The following is an 18442-nucleotide window of genomic DNA, read 5'->3' as shown; positions in this document are numbered from 1 at the left end:
CTTGCCAGGGGGTCTGTGGCTGGTTTTGGGCAGAGCCAGCCATGGGACCTTGCCCCTGGGCTCTGAGCTGATCCTGCTCTTTCCACTCAGCTGGTCCAATTTCCAGGCAGCCTTAACCTGCTGCTTCTACACAACAACTTAGAGACAAGTACTATATAATTATACACAAGGACATAAAAATGCTTTTATGTCCCAAAGATCTACCTTTCTAAATGTCAAAAAAAAAGTTGTTTTTCTTTGTATTTTCACTTTCCTTAGCATAATTTGCCAGGAAAATTGAATATAGTGCAACAGCCAGCAGAGGGAGCCTTGATTTGTTAGTGGGTGCAAGGAGAAAAAGAAATGCGATGTTTTGGAAATTAGAACTTTAACACTATTAACCCTATGGAGTTCTTGCTTAATGTCGTTACAAGCTTTGTAGTGAAGTTTAAGTCTATTTTTAAATAGTCTTAATTCTTTGAATTTTTAATGTAAATCATGCCTACATCTTAAACTTCAGTAAGAAGAATTGGTTGGCGTGCGTGTGTGTGTGTGTGTGTGTGTGTGTGTGTGTGTGGTCACCTCACCAGAAATCTAAGTGAAGTTCTCTCTGGCATTCAGAATGGTAATATCAAAATTTTTCTTCAAATTTTGACAGAACTATTCAAACTAATTTGACTTCTGAAACTAAGAAATAATACTCCTGACCTTTTTCCAAGAACAAATAAATGTGCATGTCCAAATACGCATGTCCAATTAGGAAGCTATAATCACTTACCAACAATGCCATTTTTGGTTTAATTTCCCTTTTGGAACTGTCTTAAGAGAAAATATTTTAAATATCCTACAGGGGTAAAATATCTTTATTCTCTCAGAGGGCTTAATATCTGAAATTACCAAAGGTCTTGCTTCCCTTTTCTGCCAAAGAGAGAGTCTTATTCTCTAGTTTGGGCTTAGGGTGCTGGGGCACGGCCAGGAGAGCCAACCCTCAGGCTGGCCCGAGCCAAAAGTCTGAGACTGTTAATCAGCTGGCTATTTTTAACCCACCTTCACTGCCCAACGTGGATTGGGCACTGTGGTTTACACAATGCTATGGGGCATGGGCCCTGTTCCCATGCAGGTTCAGTCCAGGCGCTCACGGCAATGACAGACTCCTGAGCTGGCTCTGTGAGCAGGTCCTAGATGGCCAGCTAACCGGTCTTGAGTCTTAGATTCCTCAACTATAAAATGGACCAGATGCTGGCAAACTGGTAGCACTCAGTTGATATTAGAGGTTATTATTATAAATTTTTGAAAGCAAGTAATGCATTTCTGAGGAAATTCTAAACACTCCTACAGTCCTGTCTCTAACATACAATTTAGTCACTATGTCTTTATGCAAGTAAGTTACCCCCTATAAAAAATTTAAAGGGCAGCAGAAGGGTCAAGGTTTGGCAAGAATGAGAACTCTGGGTAAACAGCAATAACGATACTCACTACCCCATCATGGCCTCGTTCCAAACGAGCCATCCATCTGAACTTAGGGCACCATCTGTGGACTTCCATGAACCTCCCCTCCTCAGGAAACCTGCTCTCTCCCCATTCAGCACATCTTTTACTCTCTGCATACAAGTAATAGAAACAGATGTGTTCAAGAACCACAACCATATTTTGTACTTGTCATGACAATAATAAAAATCCGAGGGACAAATATATCCTGAATGCCTAATATGTCTAATCTACTTGTAGTGGAGATGGCCAGTTGCCACCAGGGGCCACCCTTCCTAATGAATCCTGATTCTGATGAGGGTCATGTATTAAGTTCAAGGCCTACATTTCCTGGCCTCCCTTGAGTCCAAGGTTGACCATGTGACACAATCCTGGCCAGTAAGATGTAAGCAGAAGCTCCTGGTTATTTCAGAGTAGCACATTAACATCTAACACAACTGGCTGGCAGGCCCTGTGTCCTTCCCATTTTACATGTGAGGAATGTGAACAGGATGTCTGCAGATCTGCATTTATCTTCCCATAAAAGGAAAAGGGACCCACACTAAGGAAGATATAATAGAAAGCAAGAAGGAGCTTAGCTGCCTGAGGACATTGTGAGGCTGCTACATTACTTGAGACCCATTCTTTTTATACATGGAAAGTAAAAGAAAAATAAATCTCTCCCCTGTTTAATATACTTCTTTTGAGTTTTATTGATTACATGAAATTATATTCAGCCTGTAACTGACAAAGCACTGTATTTAAAGAAACTTTCTCTTAAATTTTAAAAATCTAGTTGTAAGACAAAAAAAGACAAATTGTAAAAACTGAATAGCGTAAGATATACAAAAATATACAAGATCCATAGAGAAGACTTAAAGTCAAATTTTAAAAGCCAGAAAGCATAAGATATACACCTAGGCATAGCTAACAAAACTTAAATATTGTACAAGATAACAATAAAATTGATGGTGCATGACAATAGTTACTGAATTGAGAAATGAGTAACAAAGTTATGTTCACTGAGACTGAATCAAGATACCATGAAGGTAGATGCGAAAGACTATTAGAAGGCTTCAAGATGGTACCACGGCCTGAGTTGGGACAGAGGCAATAAACAACCTTTGGAAAAGCAAACAGGAGCCTAGAGTTATCTGTAGGCCACTGAGCACAAAGCTGGGACCAGAAGAGCAGAGGGACAAACAGCAAACACTGTTATGAGCACGAGGAGAAAACAATGTGCTGGAGTGGAGGCTTCGCATGGAGCTGGGAAACTGCAGGGTCCAGGCCCTGACGCAGACTGAATGCTGCATACATGGGGACTGATTCTGTATGTATTTTAAAGGTTCTGGACAAAAGAGTGATATGATCTGTTTCATTATTTACAAAATCATTTTTTTAATTATAGCAATGATTTGTATTGTATGAAGAAAGAAATGAATGTAATATAAACTATTGTCATATAGATGGGGAATTGAATCTTCTGGTAAATGATATTATTCCCCATTATACGCATGAATTTCATATTTTAAAAGGATATAAATTTTAAGAAAAATATATTCTAAACATTAGCCCTTTTCCCTGAGATTTCAGAAGACCTCAGGATCATGTGTTTTTATCAACACCTCTGTAACGACAGTATTAATAAAGAATGCAGAAATGTTTGTATGTGTAATTTGCAAAACAACATTAATCTGATAGAGGCATGAAATATTCCTACCCCATATGGACATCTTGCCTTATGACCCTGCAGCCTTTCTATAAAAAATGTGATTTGAAAAAAATATTTAAAAATATTTTATATTGTATTTCATTTATACCTTACAATGCTTGAGTCTTTTGTTAACTTTTTGAGACCTTAAAATGTTTTTTTGATGCAATGTACCAATCTAGAGCTCTGAATTAAAATTGTCTGTTCTCTCTCTCTTTCTCTCTCACACGCACACAAAATCACTCACACTCACTTTGTTGCTTACAATTGCTTTCTAAATAAAATGTTTTCTATACTAGAGCATATGGGAGTTGGTGGAGGTACAAAGAAAGATGAAAGAATTTGACTAAGCTAATTCTAGACTAGAAGATGAATGGCAATTATATACACACCATGAGGCAATTTCATTAACATATTAATTTCAAGAGGTAACACGTATCTAGGAGGAACACACTTGAAGTCACAAGACCTAGATTCTATTTCTAGCTTTGCCATTGACCTTCTGGGTGACCTTGCATAAGTCACTCAACACCCATGAGACTCAGTCTTCTCCTCTTAAAAAATACATAACTTAGTAGTTAGCTAATAAAAATGCTATAAAGTAAAGGATTCATTCAAAACCGTTGTAGGTTACAATAATTTGTGAAGGATATGATAAAGCCATCTTCACTAGAATCTTGATTCACTAGAATAAAGGAAATCAGTTCTAAATACAATTAGAGGAGGCCAAAAATTTATTTACAATTTGCTTGATAGGGGCTCTACCAAAATACTCTGTTCTTCAAAGACCAAACTGTATCTTTTCTGCTATAAAAAAAGGACCCATACAATGTTAAGGACCATATTTAAAATTCAAGTCCCTAACCATTCTCAGGAGGATCTTTTGGCCACATACATGAGCTGATTAGAAATTTACTCCCTAGTGCTACTAAGCATTTTCAGAAATGCACTCAGCTTTTCAAATGATTAGGATTGCAACTGGCAAATTATTTTGTGAGAACTACTCATTAAGGATGAGCAAACTTTATTACAACCTGTGGCAAAAGTACCTGCCTTTTGGGGAAAATGAGAAGCTCCTCTCAGAATACTATGAGAAATGCTTGTACTGATTTGTAAGGTCATCTTATGGTGCATATAAAAAATGACAAGTTAATCACAAGTGTAGAAAAATTTTCTATGTTGGAAAAAAAGTCATGGTGTAACCAGAGCAGATGGATGTTTTTTAGTCAGAAAAAATATCCAATTCCTACAATAAGATACATTAACATTTTCAGAACAATTTTATAGGCAATGGGTCTTTTGGAGGTTAAAATGTCAGGTGAAAGAAAGAGTGTAAGTACTTTCTTCAAATGATAATGTGCTAAATTATATGAACATTTAATATGCATACTCAATGGAAAAGATTAAGATAGATTTGTGCTTAGGGAATTTTGACTTATGTAATTATTATAATAGAAATCCAGCAAGAAGCTTATTATAAATAGACCAAGAGAAATCACAATGATGTGTCCAGTGGCAGCTCAGAACTAACAGCAATTACAATCAGCTTTCCAGGGTCCCCTTCATTTGCTACCTACCAGTCAGAGCCAAGCTGTACTCACACCAATTTCCCCAGACTAACTAGCTGCTCAAAGTCTTTAAAAATGATAGCATCTTTGTCTAATGTTTAATACTATAAGAAAATAAAAAAATGGCTTAAATACTTACTATAACTATGAAAGTACAAAATATAATATACGATTCACAGAATTAGATGCAAACAAGACTTAGAGCATTTAATGAAAACTCTCTAAGCCATTATCTTACAAGTGAGGAAAGAACGGCTCTCAGAGCGTCAGTGACTTGCCCAAGGTCACACAGCTCATGAACGGAGAGTCCAGGTGGCATGCTTGCCACCCCCCCAACAGTGTCCAAAAAGACCGCCTGGTGAACACTTCGTGGTCAATCTAAACTGCAGTGTTAACTGGATAAAGAAGAAAAACATGACAACACAGATTTGATATACATTAATAAGCCTTTTCACATTCCCAACCCCTCAGGAAACTATGGTCATTATCAGTGCATTGCCCAGGAATAATCGGAATAAAGACTCAAGCTCAAAGCAAAATATTTTTAATTAAATTTGCTAAAAATGAGAGAAAGGAATCAAGAAATATTAAGAGCAAATGTTGGCAAAATTACTACATACTATTCCAGTTCCAAATAAAATGTCCCTACTGAGTAAATGGTAGGATAAGAAAGTAAGTTGAAAAGTTGAACATTTAAAACAAAAAAGAAGAAACACTTCTGTTTTTAAAGTCCACCTTAATTGTTAGAGCTGTCATTTTCAAATAAATTAAACCATGACCTTTGACTAAATGGAATACACTAATAGTTAACTAACAGTTAACTATTAAAAGTCAAGTATGAATATAAACATTGCAGTTTCTAGTAGCACCGAAATCATTCAGAGAAAATATTGCTAAAAATGTGTTTTTGGTGCTTTCTTTTTCTACACAAGAGATTTGATTCTTTAAAGAATTCAATACAATATTATTAGGTATATTTTCAAGAGAAGCCAGGTATATTCAGTATCACTTAAATAGTACATTATGCCATGTATTTATTACTTTATAAAATACACTGCTAACAAGTAAGACATGAAAATAATCTTTACAAAAAACTAACAGAAAAACTATTTTCATGCACAGGCTTGATTGCATTAATAATTAATGGAAAGCACTTTCACAGGGATATTTAATGGAAAGTTTTTCTTAAGTAAACAGGGAGAAACTCAATAGAAATTGGTAGAAACCAGAGAAAAATAAACTGGTGCCACATGTGTAAACAGTAGAACAATTATATAGTACATTCAACAATGAAAATGGATGTACTATAAATTACAGTAAAACAAATAAACTGTTCCTCAGTAAACAAATATAAAACATAATAGCTAGCAGATTTCCTAGTGTACTAAAGGCAAAGAGGCCTGAAGTTACAGTGGAAGGCGGGAAAAAAAGCTTCAATATAGTCCCTAAACCACAATTCCCTGAAACTGAGACCAAGCTGCGTTTACATGGAGCTCTGACCACAGAGATGTTCCAGTGCAGCGTGTTTCCAGTATAATTTCAATAATACATTCTTTAATTGCCTGTAGCCTCAATGAAACATAACTCACTCAGGATATGTAAGTAAAGTTTCCTACACATTAATAAACACAAAGTAATGGGGGGAAAACAACAAGAAAACATGGCTATAGAAGCCACATACCCTCTTCTGCAGAACTATTGGCGTTATTGCAGGCAGAGTGACTCTTCTCGCACTCAAACTCATGCCTGCTCTTCTTAGAATGATCTCCTCTCGTAGAACAGGGACAAAATGAAAGAAATCTTCTATAGTTACTCCTTGGGAATCTCAGGGCTCGGTGCAAAGAAACAACTAGGAAAGCAATAAATGTCACCCTGCGTATGTGATTCCAATCCACCCAAAGCCAATTAAGGATGGCTGTGGGACAGGACAAGGCAGCAACCAATGAAAGCCCGGAAAACTCTGCCTTTGTCCTTGGAAACACATTCTGATACTTTTGTTTATGATATTTAAAGAACCAGATTAACAGGCATTTAGTTCACTTAACTTTTTTTTCCAAAACACTGCAATTCAATGCCATCTTTGTTGACTAGAAAGTTTTGTCTTTAGTAAAACATTCCAACATATGGCAGATAAGAAGTGTTTACATTGGTCTATTTAAAGTATATAAATAGGCAGATGAACTAAATTTACGTATGCTACTCATAAAATTGATAAATGAGCCCACTGGAATGTATTACAGAGGCACAAAAAAATAATCCTAAAGTTAGAATTGATTAAAAAATCTTAATTTACATGGTTTAATAAAAGATTATCAATATACAAATATGCATGTCATCTCCTAAATGGCTAGAATTTTGTACTTTTTGTTTTTCATCTCCCAAACAACTAAATTTATTGTATTTTGCATTTCATCTCATAAACAACTAAAATTTTTGTACTGAAGCTACATATTTAAATATTCCTGTTTATTACTTAACTAATCAACCTAAAAATAATGTTAAATATAAAAGGGGCATAAGGTATGTATAAATCTAAAATGCTTACTTTTTTAAAAAGTACAGATCTATGTAACTTAGCACATTTCGTTCAATTAAAAGCACTCAAACAATAATCACTGCTCAAAGTAATATCAAAATTTTAATGACAATTTTGCCCTTTTTTTACAATAACTAAAAATTGTATTCTATGTTTAGGGGAGTTGGAGGAGCATCACAACTAAAACACTGCTAGCTAACAAAAAAACTTTCAATAAGGTCTAAATAAAAGGTAAGAGAAACATTTAAAAATGATAAAAAGGTATTGCAATATTAAAGCTAAACTGACTTTTTATAATTAAAAAATCCCTCTTGAACTGACACTTTAATAAGCACCTACTCAGTGCTCCTCAACCATGACACACGGAAGGACCTCCTGACTGCAGCATAGGGCAAACTCCCTGTAATTTCTAGATTACCACACGACTGTTGCAGTCACAAGGCAAAACGGAAAATTCTTGGCAACTCAGACACAAACCTTCCACTTAATTATCTAGAGTGCTATTAGGCAGGATTCAGTTTACTACCTTACACTTGAGGGTGTTTTATATGCATTATGACCTCATATTAGGAAGGAAGGAAGGAAGGGAGGGAGGGAGGGAGGGAGGGAGGGAGGCTGGCTACACACTTTACAAACTCTAGAGTTTCCTACTTTGAATTTCAAAACCTACAATCCCTCATAGCTAAGGGTTACAAAATTCACTTAATATAAAAAAGTCAAAGACACATACCAATAATGAACTACCAGAAAAACTAAGAAAACAACCCCACCCTGACTAGCTGGCTCAGTTACTTCAACACCAACCTCAAAAGCAAAAGGTTACCAGTTTGATTTCTGGTCAGGGCACATGCCTATGTTGCAGGTCAGGTCCCCAGTCGGGGCATATATGAGATTGATGCTTCTCTCTCACACTGAGGTTTCTCTCCTTCTTTCTCTTTCCCTTACCCCCCTCTCTAAAATAAATAAACAAATAAAATCTTTTTAAAAAAGATCTAATTTACAACTGCATCAAAAATAAATAAAATACCTGGAAATAAATTTAACCAAGAAGGTAAAAGACCTGTACTTGGAAATTGATAGGACCTTGAAGAAAGAAATTAAGATGATACAAATAAATGGAAGTATATACCACGCTCATGGATAGGAAGAATTAACATTAAAATGGCCATACTACCAAAAGCAATCTATAGATTCAGTGCAATTCCTATCAAAATACCAAAAGCATATTTCACAAAACTAGAACTAATAACCCAAAAATTTATATGAAACTACAACAAACACTGAGTAGCTACAACAATAATGAGGAAAAAAAGAACAAAACTGGAGAAATCATGCTACTTGATACCAAACTATACCAAAAGGATATAGTACTTAAAACAGCATGGTATGGGCATAAGAACAGACACATAGCACAATGGAACAAAACAGACAGCACAGAAATAAAACCATGTCTCTATGGTCAATTAATATTTGACAAAGGAGGCAAGAACATATAATGAGGTAAAGACAGTCTCTTCAATAAACGATGCTTGGAAAACAACAAATAGATGTAAAAAAATGAAATTAAACCACCTTCTTACACTACATACAAGAATAAACTCCAGTGAATTAAAGACTTAAATGGAAGATTTGAAATCATAAAATTCCTAGAAGAAAATATAAGCAATAAAATCTCAGACATTTCTCTTAGTAATTTTTTTTCTGATATATCTCTTCAGACAAGGGAAAGAAGCAAAAAAGTAAATAAACAAATCAGACTACATAGAACTAAAATGTTTTTGCACAGCAAAGAAATGATGAACAAAATAAAAAGACAACCCACTGAATGGGAGGACATACTTGCCAATAGCACATCTGATAAGAAGTTAATATCCAAAATTTATAAAGAACTCATAGAACTCAACACCAAACAAGCAATTCAATTAAAAAATGGGCAAAACACCTGAATAGACATTTCTTGAAAGACAGACAGATGGCCAGTAGACATGAAAAGATGGTCAACGTCAATAATCATCAGAGAGATGTAAATTAAAACCATAGTGAAATATCACCACAGAATGACTGTCATCAATAAGTCAGCAAACAATGTGTTAGCAAGGATGTGGAGAAAGGGGAACCCTCACGCACTGTTGGTGGAATGCAGACTGGTGGAGCCAGTATGGAAAACAGTATGGAGGTTCCTCAAAAAATTAAAAATGGAACTGCTTTATGACCCAGCAATTCCACTTCTGGGGATTTATCTGAAAAAACCCAAAACACTAATTTGAAAAAATATATGCACCCCCATGTTCAAAGCAGTGTTGTTTACAAATAGCCACTGCTATGGAAGCAACACAACCTAAGCATCCATCAACAGAAAGTGGATAAAAGATATATAATGGAATATTATTTGTTCACAATAAAGAATGAAATTTTACCATTTGCAACAACATGGATGGACCTAGAGGGTATTATGCTAAGTGAAATAAGTCAATCAGGGAAAGATAATTACCATATGATTTCACTTACCTGTAGAATTTTAAGAACAATATAAACAAATAAAACAGAAATGGACATAGATACAGAGAATAGACCGATTGCTGTCAGAGGGGAGGAGGGTTTGGAGACTGGAAAAATGCTGAAGGGATTGAGAAGTATAGATTGGTAGTTATAAAATAGTCACAGGGATGTAAAGTACAGCATAGGGAATATAGCCAGTAATATTGTAATAACTATGTATAGTGTCAGATATGTGCTGAAAATATCAGAGGAACACTTTGTAAAGTATATGATTATCTAACCACTATGTGTACACTATGTTGAAACTAATACAAATTAATATTGAATGTAAACTGTGATTTAAAAAACTTGAATGTGAAACAAAGTTAAAAAAAAGTCACATCTAGTTTGGAGTCATTCATTTGATCTTTATCCGGTTAGATTTGTTATTGTCTTTAAAAATGAGATGCAAATTAAAACTAGAATGAGATATCACCTTACACCTGTCAGAATAGCTACCATCAATAAATCAACAAACAACTAGCGCTGGTGAGGACATGGAGAACAGAGAACCCCAGTGTACTGCTGTTAGTAATGGAGATTGGTATAACCACTGTGGAAAACAGTATAGAGTTTCCTCAAAAAATTAAAATGTAACTGCTTTTTGACCCATTGACCCCACTTCTGGGAATATACCCTAAGAATCCCGAAACACCAATGAGAAAGAATCTATGCACCTTCATATTCGTAGCAGCATTATTTACAATATACAATAGCCAAGATCTGGAAACAGCCCAAGTTCCCATCAGTAGAAGAGTGAATAAAAAAGCTTTTGTGCATCTGTACAATGAAATACTACCTGGCTGTATAAAAGAACTAAATCTTACCCTTTGCAACAGCATGGATGGACCTGCACATCATTATGCTATGTGCAATAAGCTAGTCAGAGAAAGACAAATACCATATGATCTCACTTATATGTGGAATCTAATCAATAAAATAAACTGATGAACAAAACAGAACCAGAGGCATGGATACATGGAACAGACTGGTAGCTGTAAGATGGGAGGGTGTTGGTAGGGGACGGACTAAATAAAAGATGAAGAGTTCGCCAAAGAATATATACATGCATAGCCCATGGACACAGACAGTAGAGTGTGGAGAAGGCATTTGGGGTGGGGGCAGGAAAGGGACCTGGGTAGAGGTAGGCAAAGGGCGGGAGATGGGGGACATTACTAATAGTGTCAACAATAAAAATAAATAAATAAACCGAGAAATAGATAGATAGATAGATAAATAAATAAATAAATTGATTAATTAATTAATTAATTAAAACTTCCAACAAAAATCTACTAATACTGGGAAAGGAGTCACCATTTGTGAACTAAAGAGCTGGTTTAACCATTTTGGCAGAGTAACAATAACAAAGCCCATAGTAATTATGTATTTTCAAGATTGTTACCTGTATTTACTTTTTCTTTCCTCTTTTCTCCATTTAGTATTAGAATATCACAATGAAATGTAATCTCTAGTCTCAAAATATGTGTTTTCATCAAGATCAAAGAAATTTATCCACTAAATCATGAAGCAAAGTACCCACCAAGTGCCAGGCACTGAGTTAGATGGTAAAAACATATTGATGAATAAGGTGTGTTTGCTGATTCATAGTGGAATAGAGATATCTGTTTATAGTTGTTTATTTTTTCTTTTTATAATTTTTTATTTTTAAATATTTTAAAATATATTTTAAATAAAATATTTTTAAATATATTTTATTGATTATGCTATTACAGTTGTCCCATTTCACCCCTTTATTCCCCATACTATTCCCAATCTCCCCCTGTCTATTTTGTACCTACCATTTATGTATCTTATTCCCTGTACCTTTTCCCCCATTCTCACTCCTCTCCCCCGCCCCACTGATAATCCCCCATGAGATCTCCATTTCTGTGACTCTGTTCTAGTTGTTTGCTTAGTTTGTTGTTTTTAGTTTCAGTTGTTAATAGTTGTGAGTTTTTGTCATTTTACTGTTTGTATTTTTGATCATCTTCTTTGTCTTAAATAAGTCCCTTTAACATTTCATACAATAAGGGCTTGGTGATGATGAACTCCTTAACTTGACTTTATCTGGGAAGTAGTTTATCTACTGTTCCATTCTAAATGATAGGTTTGCAGGATAGAGTAATCTTGGATGTAGGTCTTTCCCTTTCATGATTTGAAATACTTCTTTCCAGCCCTTTCTTGCCTACAAGGTTTCTTTTGAGAAATCAGCTGATAGCCTTATGGGCATTCCTTTGTAGGTAAGTGTCTCCTTTTCTCTTTCTGCTTTTAAGATTCTCTCCTTATCTTTCATCTTGGGTAATGTAATTATGATGTGCCTTGAAGTGTTCCTCCTTGGATCCAACTTCTTTGGGGCTCTCTGAGCTTCCTGGACTTCCTGGAAGTCTATTTCTTTTGTCAGATTGGAAAAGTTTCCCTTCATTATTTTTCCAAGTAAGTTTTCTATTTCTTGCTCTTCCTCTTCTCCTTATGGCACCCCTATGATGACTCATAGGGGTTGTCCCAGAGGTTCCCAAGACTTTCCTCATTTTTTCTGAAATCTTATTTCTTCATTCTGTTCTGGTTGAATGTTTATTTCTTCCTTCTGCTCCAAATTGTTGATTTGAGTCCCAGTTTCCCTCTCTTCACTGTTGGTTCTCTGTACATTTCTCTTCATTTCACTTGGCATAGCCTTCACTTTTTTCCCCACTTTGCAACCATACTCAACCATTTCTGTGATTTCACATACTCAACCATTTCACTGATTACCAGTGTTTTGAACTCTGTATCTGATCGGCTGGCTATCTCTTCATCACTTAGTTCTATTTTGGGAGCTTTGATCTTTCATATTTGGGTCATATATTTTTTTTTTTGTCTCAGCATACCTGTCACATAGTAAGGGGCAGAGCCTTAGGTATTCACAAGGGCAGGGCAACTCATGTCAATGCATTGTAGTGGTGTATGTAGGGGAGGGGTCCAAGAGGGAACAGTGGTGCTTGCTTGCCTCTCTGCCAGTTTTTAGTCACTTCCCATATAACCCACAAGCACCCTGGGCCCTGCTGGTGCCAATTCCCAGGTGGGTGGCTTTATGTACATTCTAGGACATCTCTCCAGTGAACTCTCTTGTGAGGCTGGGAGTTTCTCCCACCCCACAAACACCACAGGATTTTACAGTCAGAGATTTTGAGGCTTTATTTCCCCACGCTGGAACCCTGGGTTGTGTGGTCTGTCTCGTTCCCCAGTTGTTCATCCTGGTTTATCCACACACAAATGTGGTACCACCAGGTTTGCCAGCCACCGCCTCACCCACCCTGGTCCTCTAGCCACTGCCTTGCTGTGTGTCCTCTCAACCCCATCTGCCTGTCTCTGCCACTCCTACCAGTCTGAATGAATATATCTTCTTTAACTCCTTGGTTCTTGGACTTCCATACAGTTTGCTTTACTAGCAGTTGTGGTTATTTTTGTTTTTAAATTTCTTGTTGTCCTTCGTTTGGTTGTGCAAGGAGCAATGTGTATGTACCTACACTTCCAACTTGGCCCAAAGTGTTTATACTTGTTTTTTAAAATCATACTCAGGAGTGGGCTAAGTAAGTCTAACAGTAATTAAATGACAAATAGCAGGGATGTGCCAAGGCTGGAGAAACTACACATCAGAGGTGAGATCACGGCAGGCTTCACAAAAGAAATGGTGTCTGTTTGAAATGTGAAAAGGGGAAAAGAATATGCAGAATTTGATAACTGATGTGATATTGACTGATGTTCTCAAAGCCAACTCCAAGGTTTGAATCTAGGTATACGGAAATCAAAGATGCTATTTTATATCACACTATGGAGCTTTTTAAACACTACACTGAATCTTTTAAGTCAAAATGATGTCCATAATTTTGTCTGTACTTATTATGCAGCCTGCCTGCTCTATAATGGCTTCATAATATTTGACAGACAACTAACTGCTGACTTGTGATATGTCATCTCTTTGAAACACTAGAAAACTGAAGTTCATTATGTTTTCAGTGCAAACCACAAAGAGTCAGGCATTCTTTGACTCTGTGACCAAAAAGGTATCTGTCTTTGAGAATGAAATTTACATACACTTTTCATAGTCAACGGGCTGAAAGACTGTGATGACATCCAAACTTAATACAGACAGTCTCATTTTCCCATAAGCCTTCTTCAGTGTTCATATCAACCCTGCCTTTAGCTCACTTCCTACTTACTGCAGGCCCTGACTCAAAACTTAACTTTTTTCTCATTACTATAAATGACTTTCACACTCACTAGCCTTGTCACCTGAGCCTTAATTTCCTCAGCTGCTGCAAAAAGAGGATAAAAAGATATGGCCAACAATTTTGGAACTGCTGTGAGGATTAAGGAAATCAAGTTTGTGTAAGGACTAGAAGAGCCCAAGCAGGTGCTTAAAAAACACCCCTTGAACTCCTACTGCAAAGTACTAGACCTAAAATGTGTTCTCCTTATACAATCACAAGTCTTTATTTTGAAAAATGAAATTTTGACGTAACAGCATTTTGAACTTAATATAGCATGGTGAGTAATGGAGTACTATAGAATAGTACTGCCCATTATTTTGTTTTTGCTCAATATTTTGAGAGAATGAGTGAATTTTGCCTCTCAACATGTGCATATCAAGGGTTCAATGTGAATTAAAGAATAACAAAAATAACTATTATGATGATTATTAACAATATATATGTGAGCAACCAATGAGCCAGGCACTGAGCTAGTTTTCATGTAATCTTCACGGGTCTGAGGAAGGCACTAGCTATTCAACAGATGATGAAACTAAGGTCAAATGAGCAAAATGGTCTCAGACAGAAGTACACATTGAACAAGAATTGTTCAAGTTCACAAAATATATAAGCCAATAAGCCAACATGAAAACTGCATCTGGCCATCTCTAAGACACTCTACCCTTCTAAGCCAACAATATTTTCTCCCATACTGTACTACATAATTTGATATATTATTAGAATTATCTGTCATCCTCAATAGCTCTCGTTTCTGATGTATCTAAGTGTTTGTTTCACTAACTCAATAAATATGTATTGAGGGCCTTACTATATGTAAAATACTATGCCATTTGCTATGAGAAATTAAAAAGTGATCAATTTCTGATTTCTAATTACCAAAGGGGTTGATGCATGGTGACAAACTAGTCACAGTGGTGTACAAGTTGGGATATGGGCATGAGGACAGCCAACTTCTAAGTTCCAGGAGCGCCTTCCAAACTACTTCTCCCATTCAACAAAAGCTTGCTGGAGTTCCCAAAAGCAGATTCTGTATTCCCATCTCTTTGTAATGTTCACGCACTAAAACCCACAAATCTTTCAAAGCCCAAGACAAGCCACATCTCTTCCGACAGTTTCAATGATAACACATCCTTCAAACATCTCTATTTTTTTTCCAGAAGTAACGTTAGAATTAAGAAGCAGAATAGGAAAGACAATTAGCACATTAATTGTCTAGTAAGTGTGAGACACTTAATGTGTTATTTCATTTTATTCTAACACACCTGTCAAGCAGGTATTATTTAATCCCATTTTACAGATTCAAACCACATGCATCTTTTCCACATTGTCTCTTTACCATTTATCATATACTAGTTCAGTCAAGCTTCAGCTACCGTTGCTTATGTGTATGCACTTTATTATCATTTGAAATGTAGGGTATGGACATGTCTAACTTCTCTTTAACCAAAACACTGTAAATTTAGTGGATTTCTAATAGAAAAAAAAACATGCTATAAGGCAGAAAAATGCTTTTTGATTGCTAAGTGCTAAAAATACTTCTTTAGCCAACCAATCAACCAATCTCCTGCTATACACAAAACATACCTGCTCTGCCTCTTCACTTTCCCCCGTACAGGGTGCTATCCTGCTACCCATTTGGGGTAACTCATTGTCTATCCAGGACCATTATCTCCCTCAAAGATGTAGATGAAAATTCACTGCTCTACTGCCTTTAGATAGAGGAAGAGGTCATTCCTCTAGCTAAATTACATCATTCCTTGTTTTGGACTTTTTTAGGACTTAAATCTTTGCCATTTTTCATGCCTTGCTCTGTACTTACTAACACTCTGCTTTGATAACTAATAAATCCTTTAATTGGCCTTATTTTGGGCCTAACAAAAAATAAAATCCTTAAGGGTTGGACCCATGCTCTAATCTCTGCTGCTCCCAGAATATCTGGCTGAGTGCTCTCCCTGTACACAGTAGGCATTATGTTCACGCACAATCAATGTGGAAAGATTAGTCACTCCGGTTACATAGAGAACAAGTCTCCTTTTTATCATAACAATTACTAGCCTTATGATTTATTCTGAACAAAAGCACACAGTATTCTTCACAAAAACATCTGGATATGTTTTTGCTATGTGACATAGTTCTGTTAGTAGTTAGTAGTGTGAAAACTAAATTTAACTGTTGTTCTGAGGACACCAGTTTCATTAAAATCTTAAAATATTTTGTCATAGTAATTAGTCTAAATCTTTAGACCTAAACTGAGTACGTCTAGTTTTACCTGCTCAACTAACTTCTCCTAAGACCCTTTGCTACCCTGGCCATATGACATGGCATCAGTCTTCATACTCAATGAGCCTGATCTAACCTACTTCTATCTTATTTTTCCCCTCTCTTCTAACAGCTATTTCCTTCTGACAGGATTTCTCATTGATATGAACTCTTAACAGAAAACTTCTTCTTTCAAAGAAATCACTAAATGACTTATAATCTCAAGTGATGGTAAATATTAGCAACCCACCATTCATTCAAGTATTTAAAAAGTGCCCATTTTTCTACACCTGACAGTTTTCTAGAAGCATTATGACTACCTATCGAAGAATTACTATCAGCAGGAGAGCAGAAGGACAGTTATAAAAATAATTACAAAATGCATTAAGTTCCATAAGCAAGTATAAATAAAGTGCTGGAACCACAAAAGAGAAAGAGTAGAACTTCACCATGAGGTAGCAGACGTGTTCCCCAAATAGACACAGGATTCAAGAATGAAGGCAATCCCAGATAAAGGAAACATATACAAAGATGAGTCTGGAAAAACATCAAGGGAGTGACCAGCAAGAAGAGTCATACTGAAGAATTTAGCTTTTGTTCCCGAAGGTAGTAATATTGCATAAATTGTGAATATTTTTCAATCCTTACCCAAGGATATGCTTATTGATTTTAGAGTGAGAGGAAGGGAGAGAAAGAAAGAGAAACACACAGATTGGTTGCTCCCTATATGCACCTTGACCAGGGAGAATACCCACAACATAGGTATGTGATCTGACTGAGAATTGAACCTACAACCATTTGGTGTATGTGATGATGCTCCAGGCTAGGGCTGATAAGCTGTAAATTTTATCTCAGTTTTAAAGATGAATTGCATTGTTTAGAATTGCATTCTAGTTACAGAATAGTAACTAGAAGCAAGGAAAATAGAAAGACCTAAACAAACCAAATGAAAAAAATCATACTACCAGATTAGAAAGAAGTCAAGATTTCAGAGCTAACAAAGAGGTAGAAACAGCAGGATCAGGTAACCATTTGATCAGGTATGAACAAATACATACAAAAAGCATTAATTTGTTCCTGTATATGAGCTTACAAAGTAAGTTATAAATTTAAAAAGTATAGGCTATAAAACATAAACATCTTGTCTAAACTCTTCGGATTTTAGATACTTAAAGACATTCTTAAGGAAAAAAGTCATTGATATTTTAGAGAGATGACATCAGGAGAACAATCTAAAACAACTTCCTTCAAAACTTTCTTCATATCCCCTAAGCCTAAAGACAATGAGAAAAAGAAGAGGAAAAGAAAAAGAAAAATTATGTTCTTGCTAAGAAAGGAAACCTTTTTTTTTTTCAAATAAACTGTGATGGGATATAAGAAAGTTACCTTCAGTAAACCATTAACTTAAAAAATTTTCTAGAAGTTGAAAAATTATTGGGACTAAATTGATAAGACTATAGGAAATTATAGCAAGAATTTATATATCAGAGAAGTGAGATGAAGACAGATACAAGAAATTAGAGTATACATCGAAAGAATCTAAGCTCATTATAAATATTATGTAAGTATTTACTTAAAAGAAAGGATCGCAGAGGCAAAGGCAACCCAGAACTTCCAAGACAAAAAAAAAAAAGGAGAAGACATGAAAAAGGACATAAATGTGAACCCCCTCAAAAAATGAGAGTCATTTCAGACAAAAAATTAGAATTTTTTAGAGATCTAACTAACTGAACTCCTCAGATGGGGTCAAGATTTAAGGTGCTATAGTACTGAAAAATAGAAGGCTCTGCTATGTAACAGTAGCAATTAAAGAACCATATCAATCTCGGATATTACAAATAGTATGGAAATATAAAAACATAAAATATTATTATATAATAAACAAAGTTAAAAACTAATAAGGAGTATGGGAGATAAAGTTCAGTGTCTCATATAATATGAAGAAAAAAATCAAAGAAATGAAAAAAAGGAAATAAACCATGTAGGCACAATCCCAAAAGATTAATACATACAGAATATGAATTAAAGAAAGAGTAAAAAAAAAGTGGAAATTTTTTTTAAAAAAGAGGTGGGAGGAAAGTTACATGAGCTGATGAAAGTTACAAATCTTTAAATTAAAATTAATTTGAATGAAAAA

At 35.6% G+C, this 18442-nt stretch overlaps 1 protein-coding gene across 2 annotated transcripts in view; it reads right to left on the bottom strand.

Moving 5' to 3' along the window:
* The window catches only part of GRB14 (growth factor receptor bound protein 14), a 124139-nt gene that overhangs the window by 53174 nt on the left and 52523 nt on the right, over positions 1-18442 (bottom strand). Inside the window, exon 1 of one of the 2 annotated variants that reach the window (XM_045831085.1) lies at positions 6407-6610. The exons of the other annotated variant lie outside the window; for it this stretch is intronic. Coding sequence (XP_045687041.1) covers positions 6407-6469 — 63 coding nt within the window. The 5' untranslated portion in view covers positions 6470-6610. Of the gene's footprint in view, positions 1-6406; positions 6611-18442 lie in introns of those variants that run through there. 2 annotated transcript variants of the gene reach the window in all.

The sequence above is a fragment of the Phyllostomus hastatus genome, unplaced genomic scaffold (genome assembly GCF_019186645.2).
Source record: "Phyllostomus hastatus isolate PE091 unplaced genomic scaffold, TTU_PhHast_1.1 phas_contig_1, whole genome shotgun sequence".
Taxonomy (NCBI): domain Eukaryota; kingdom Metazoa; phylum Chordata; class Mammalia; order Chiroptera; family Phyllostomidae; genus Phyllostomus; species Phyllostomus hastatus.
This window is presented reverse-complemented; position numbering and strand designations above follow the sequence as displayed.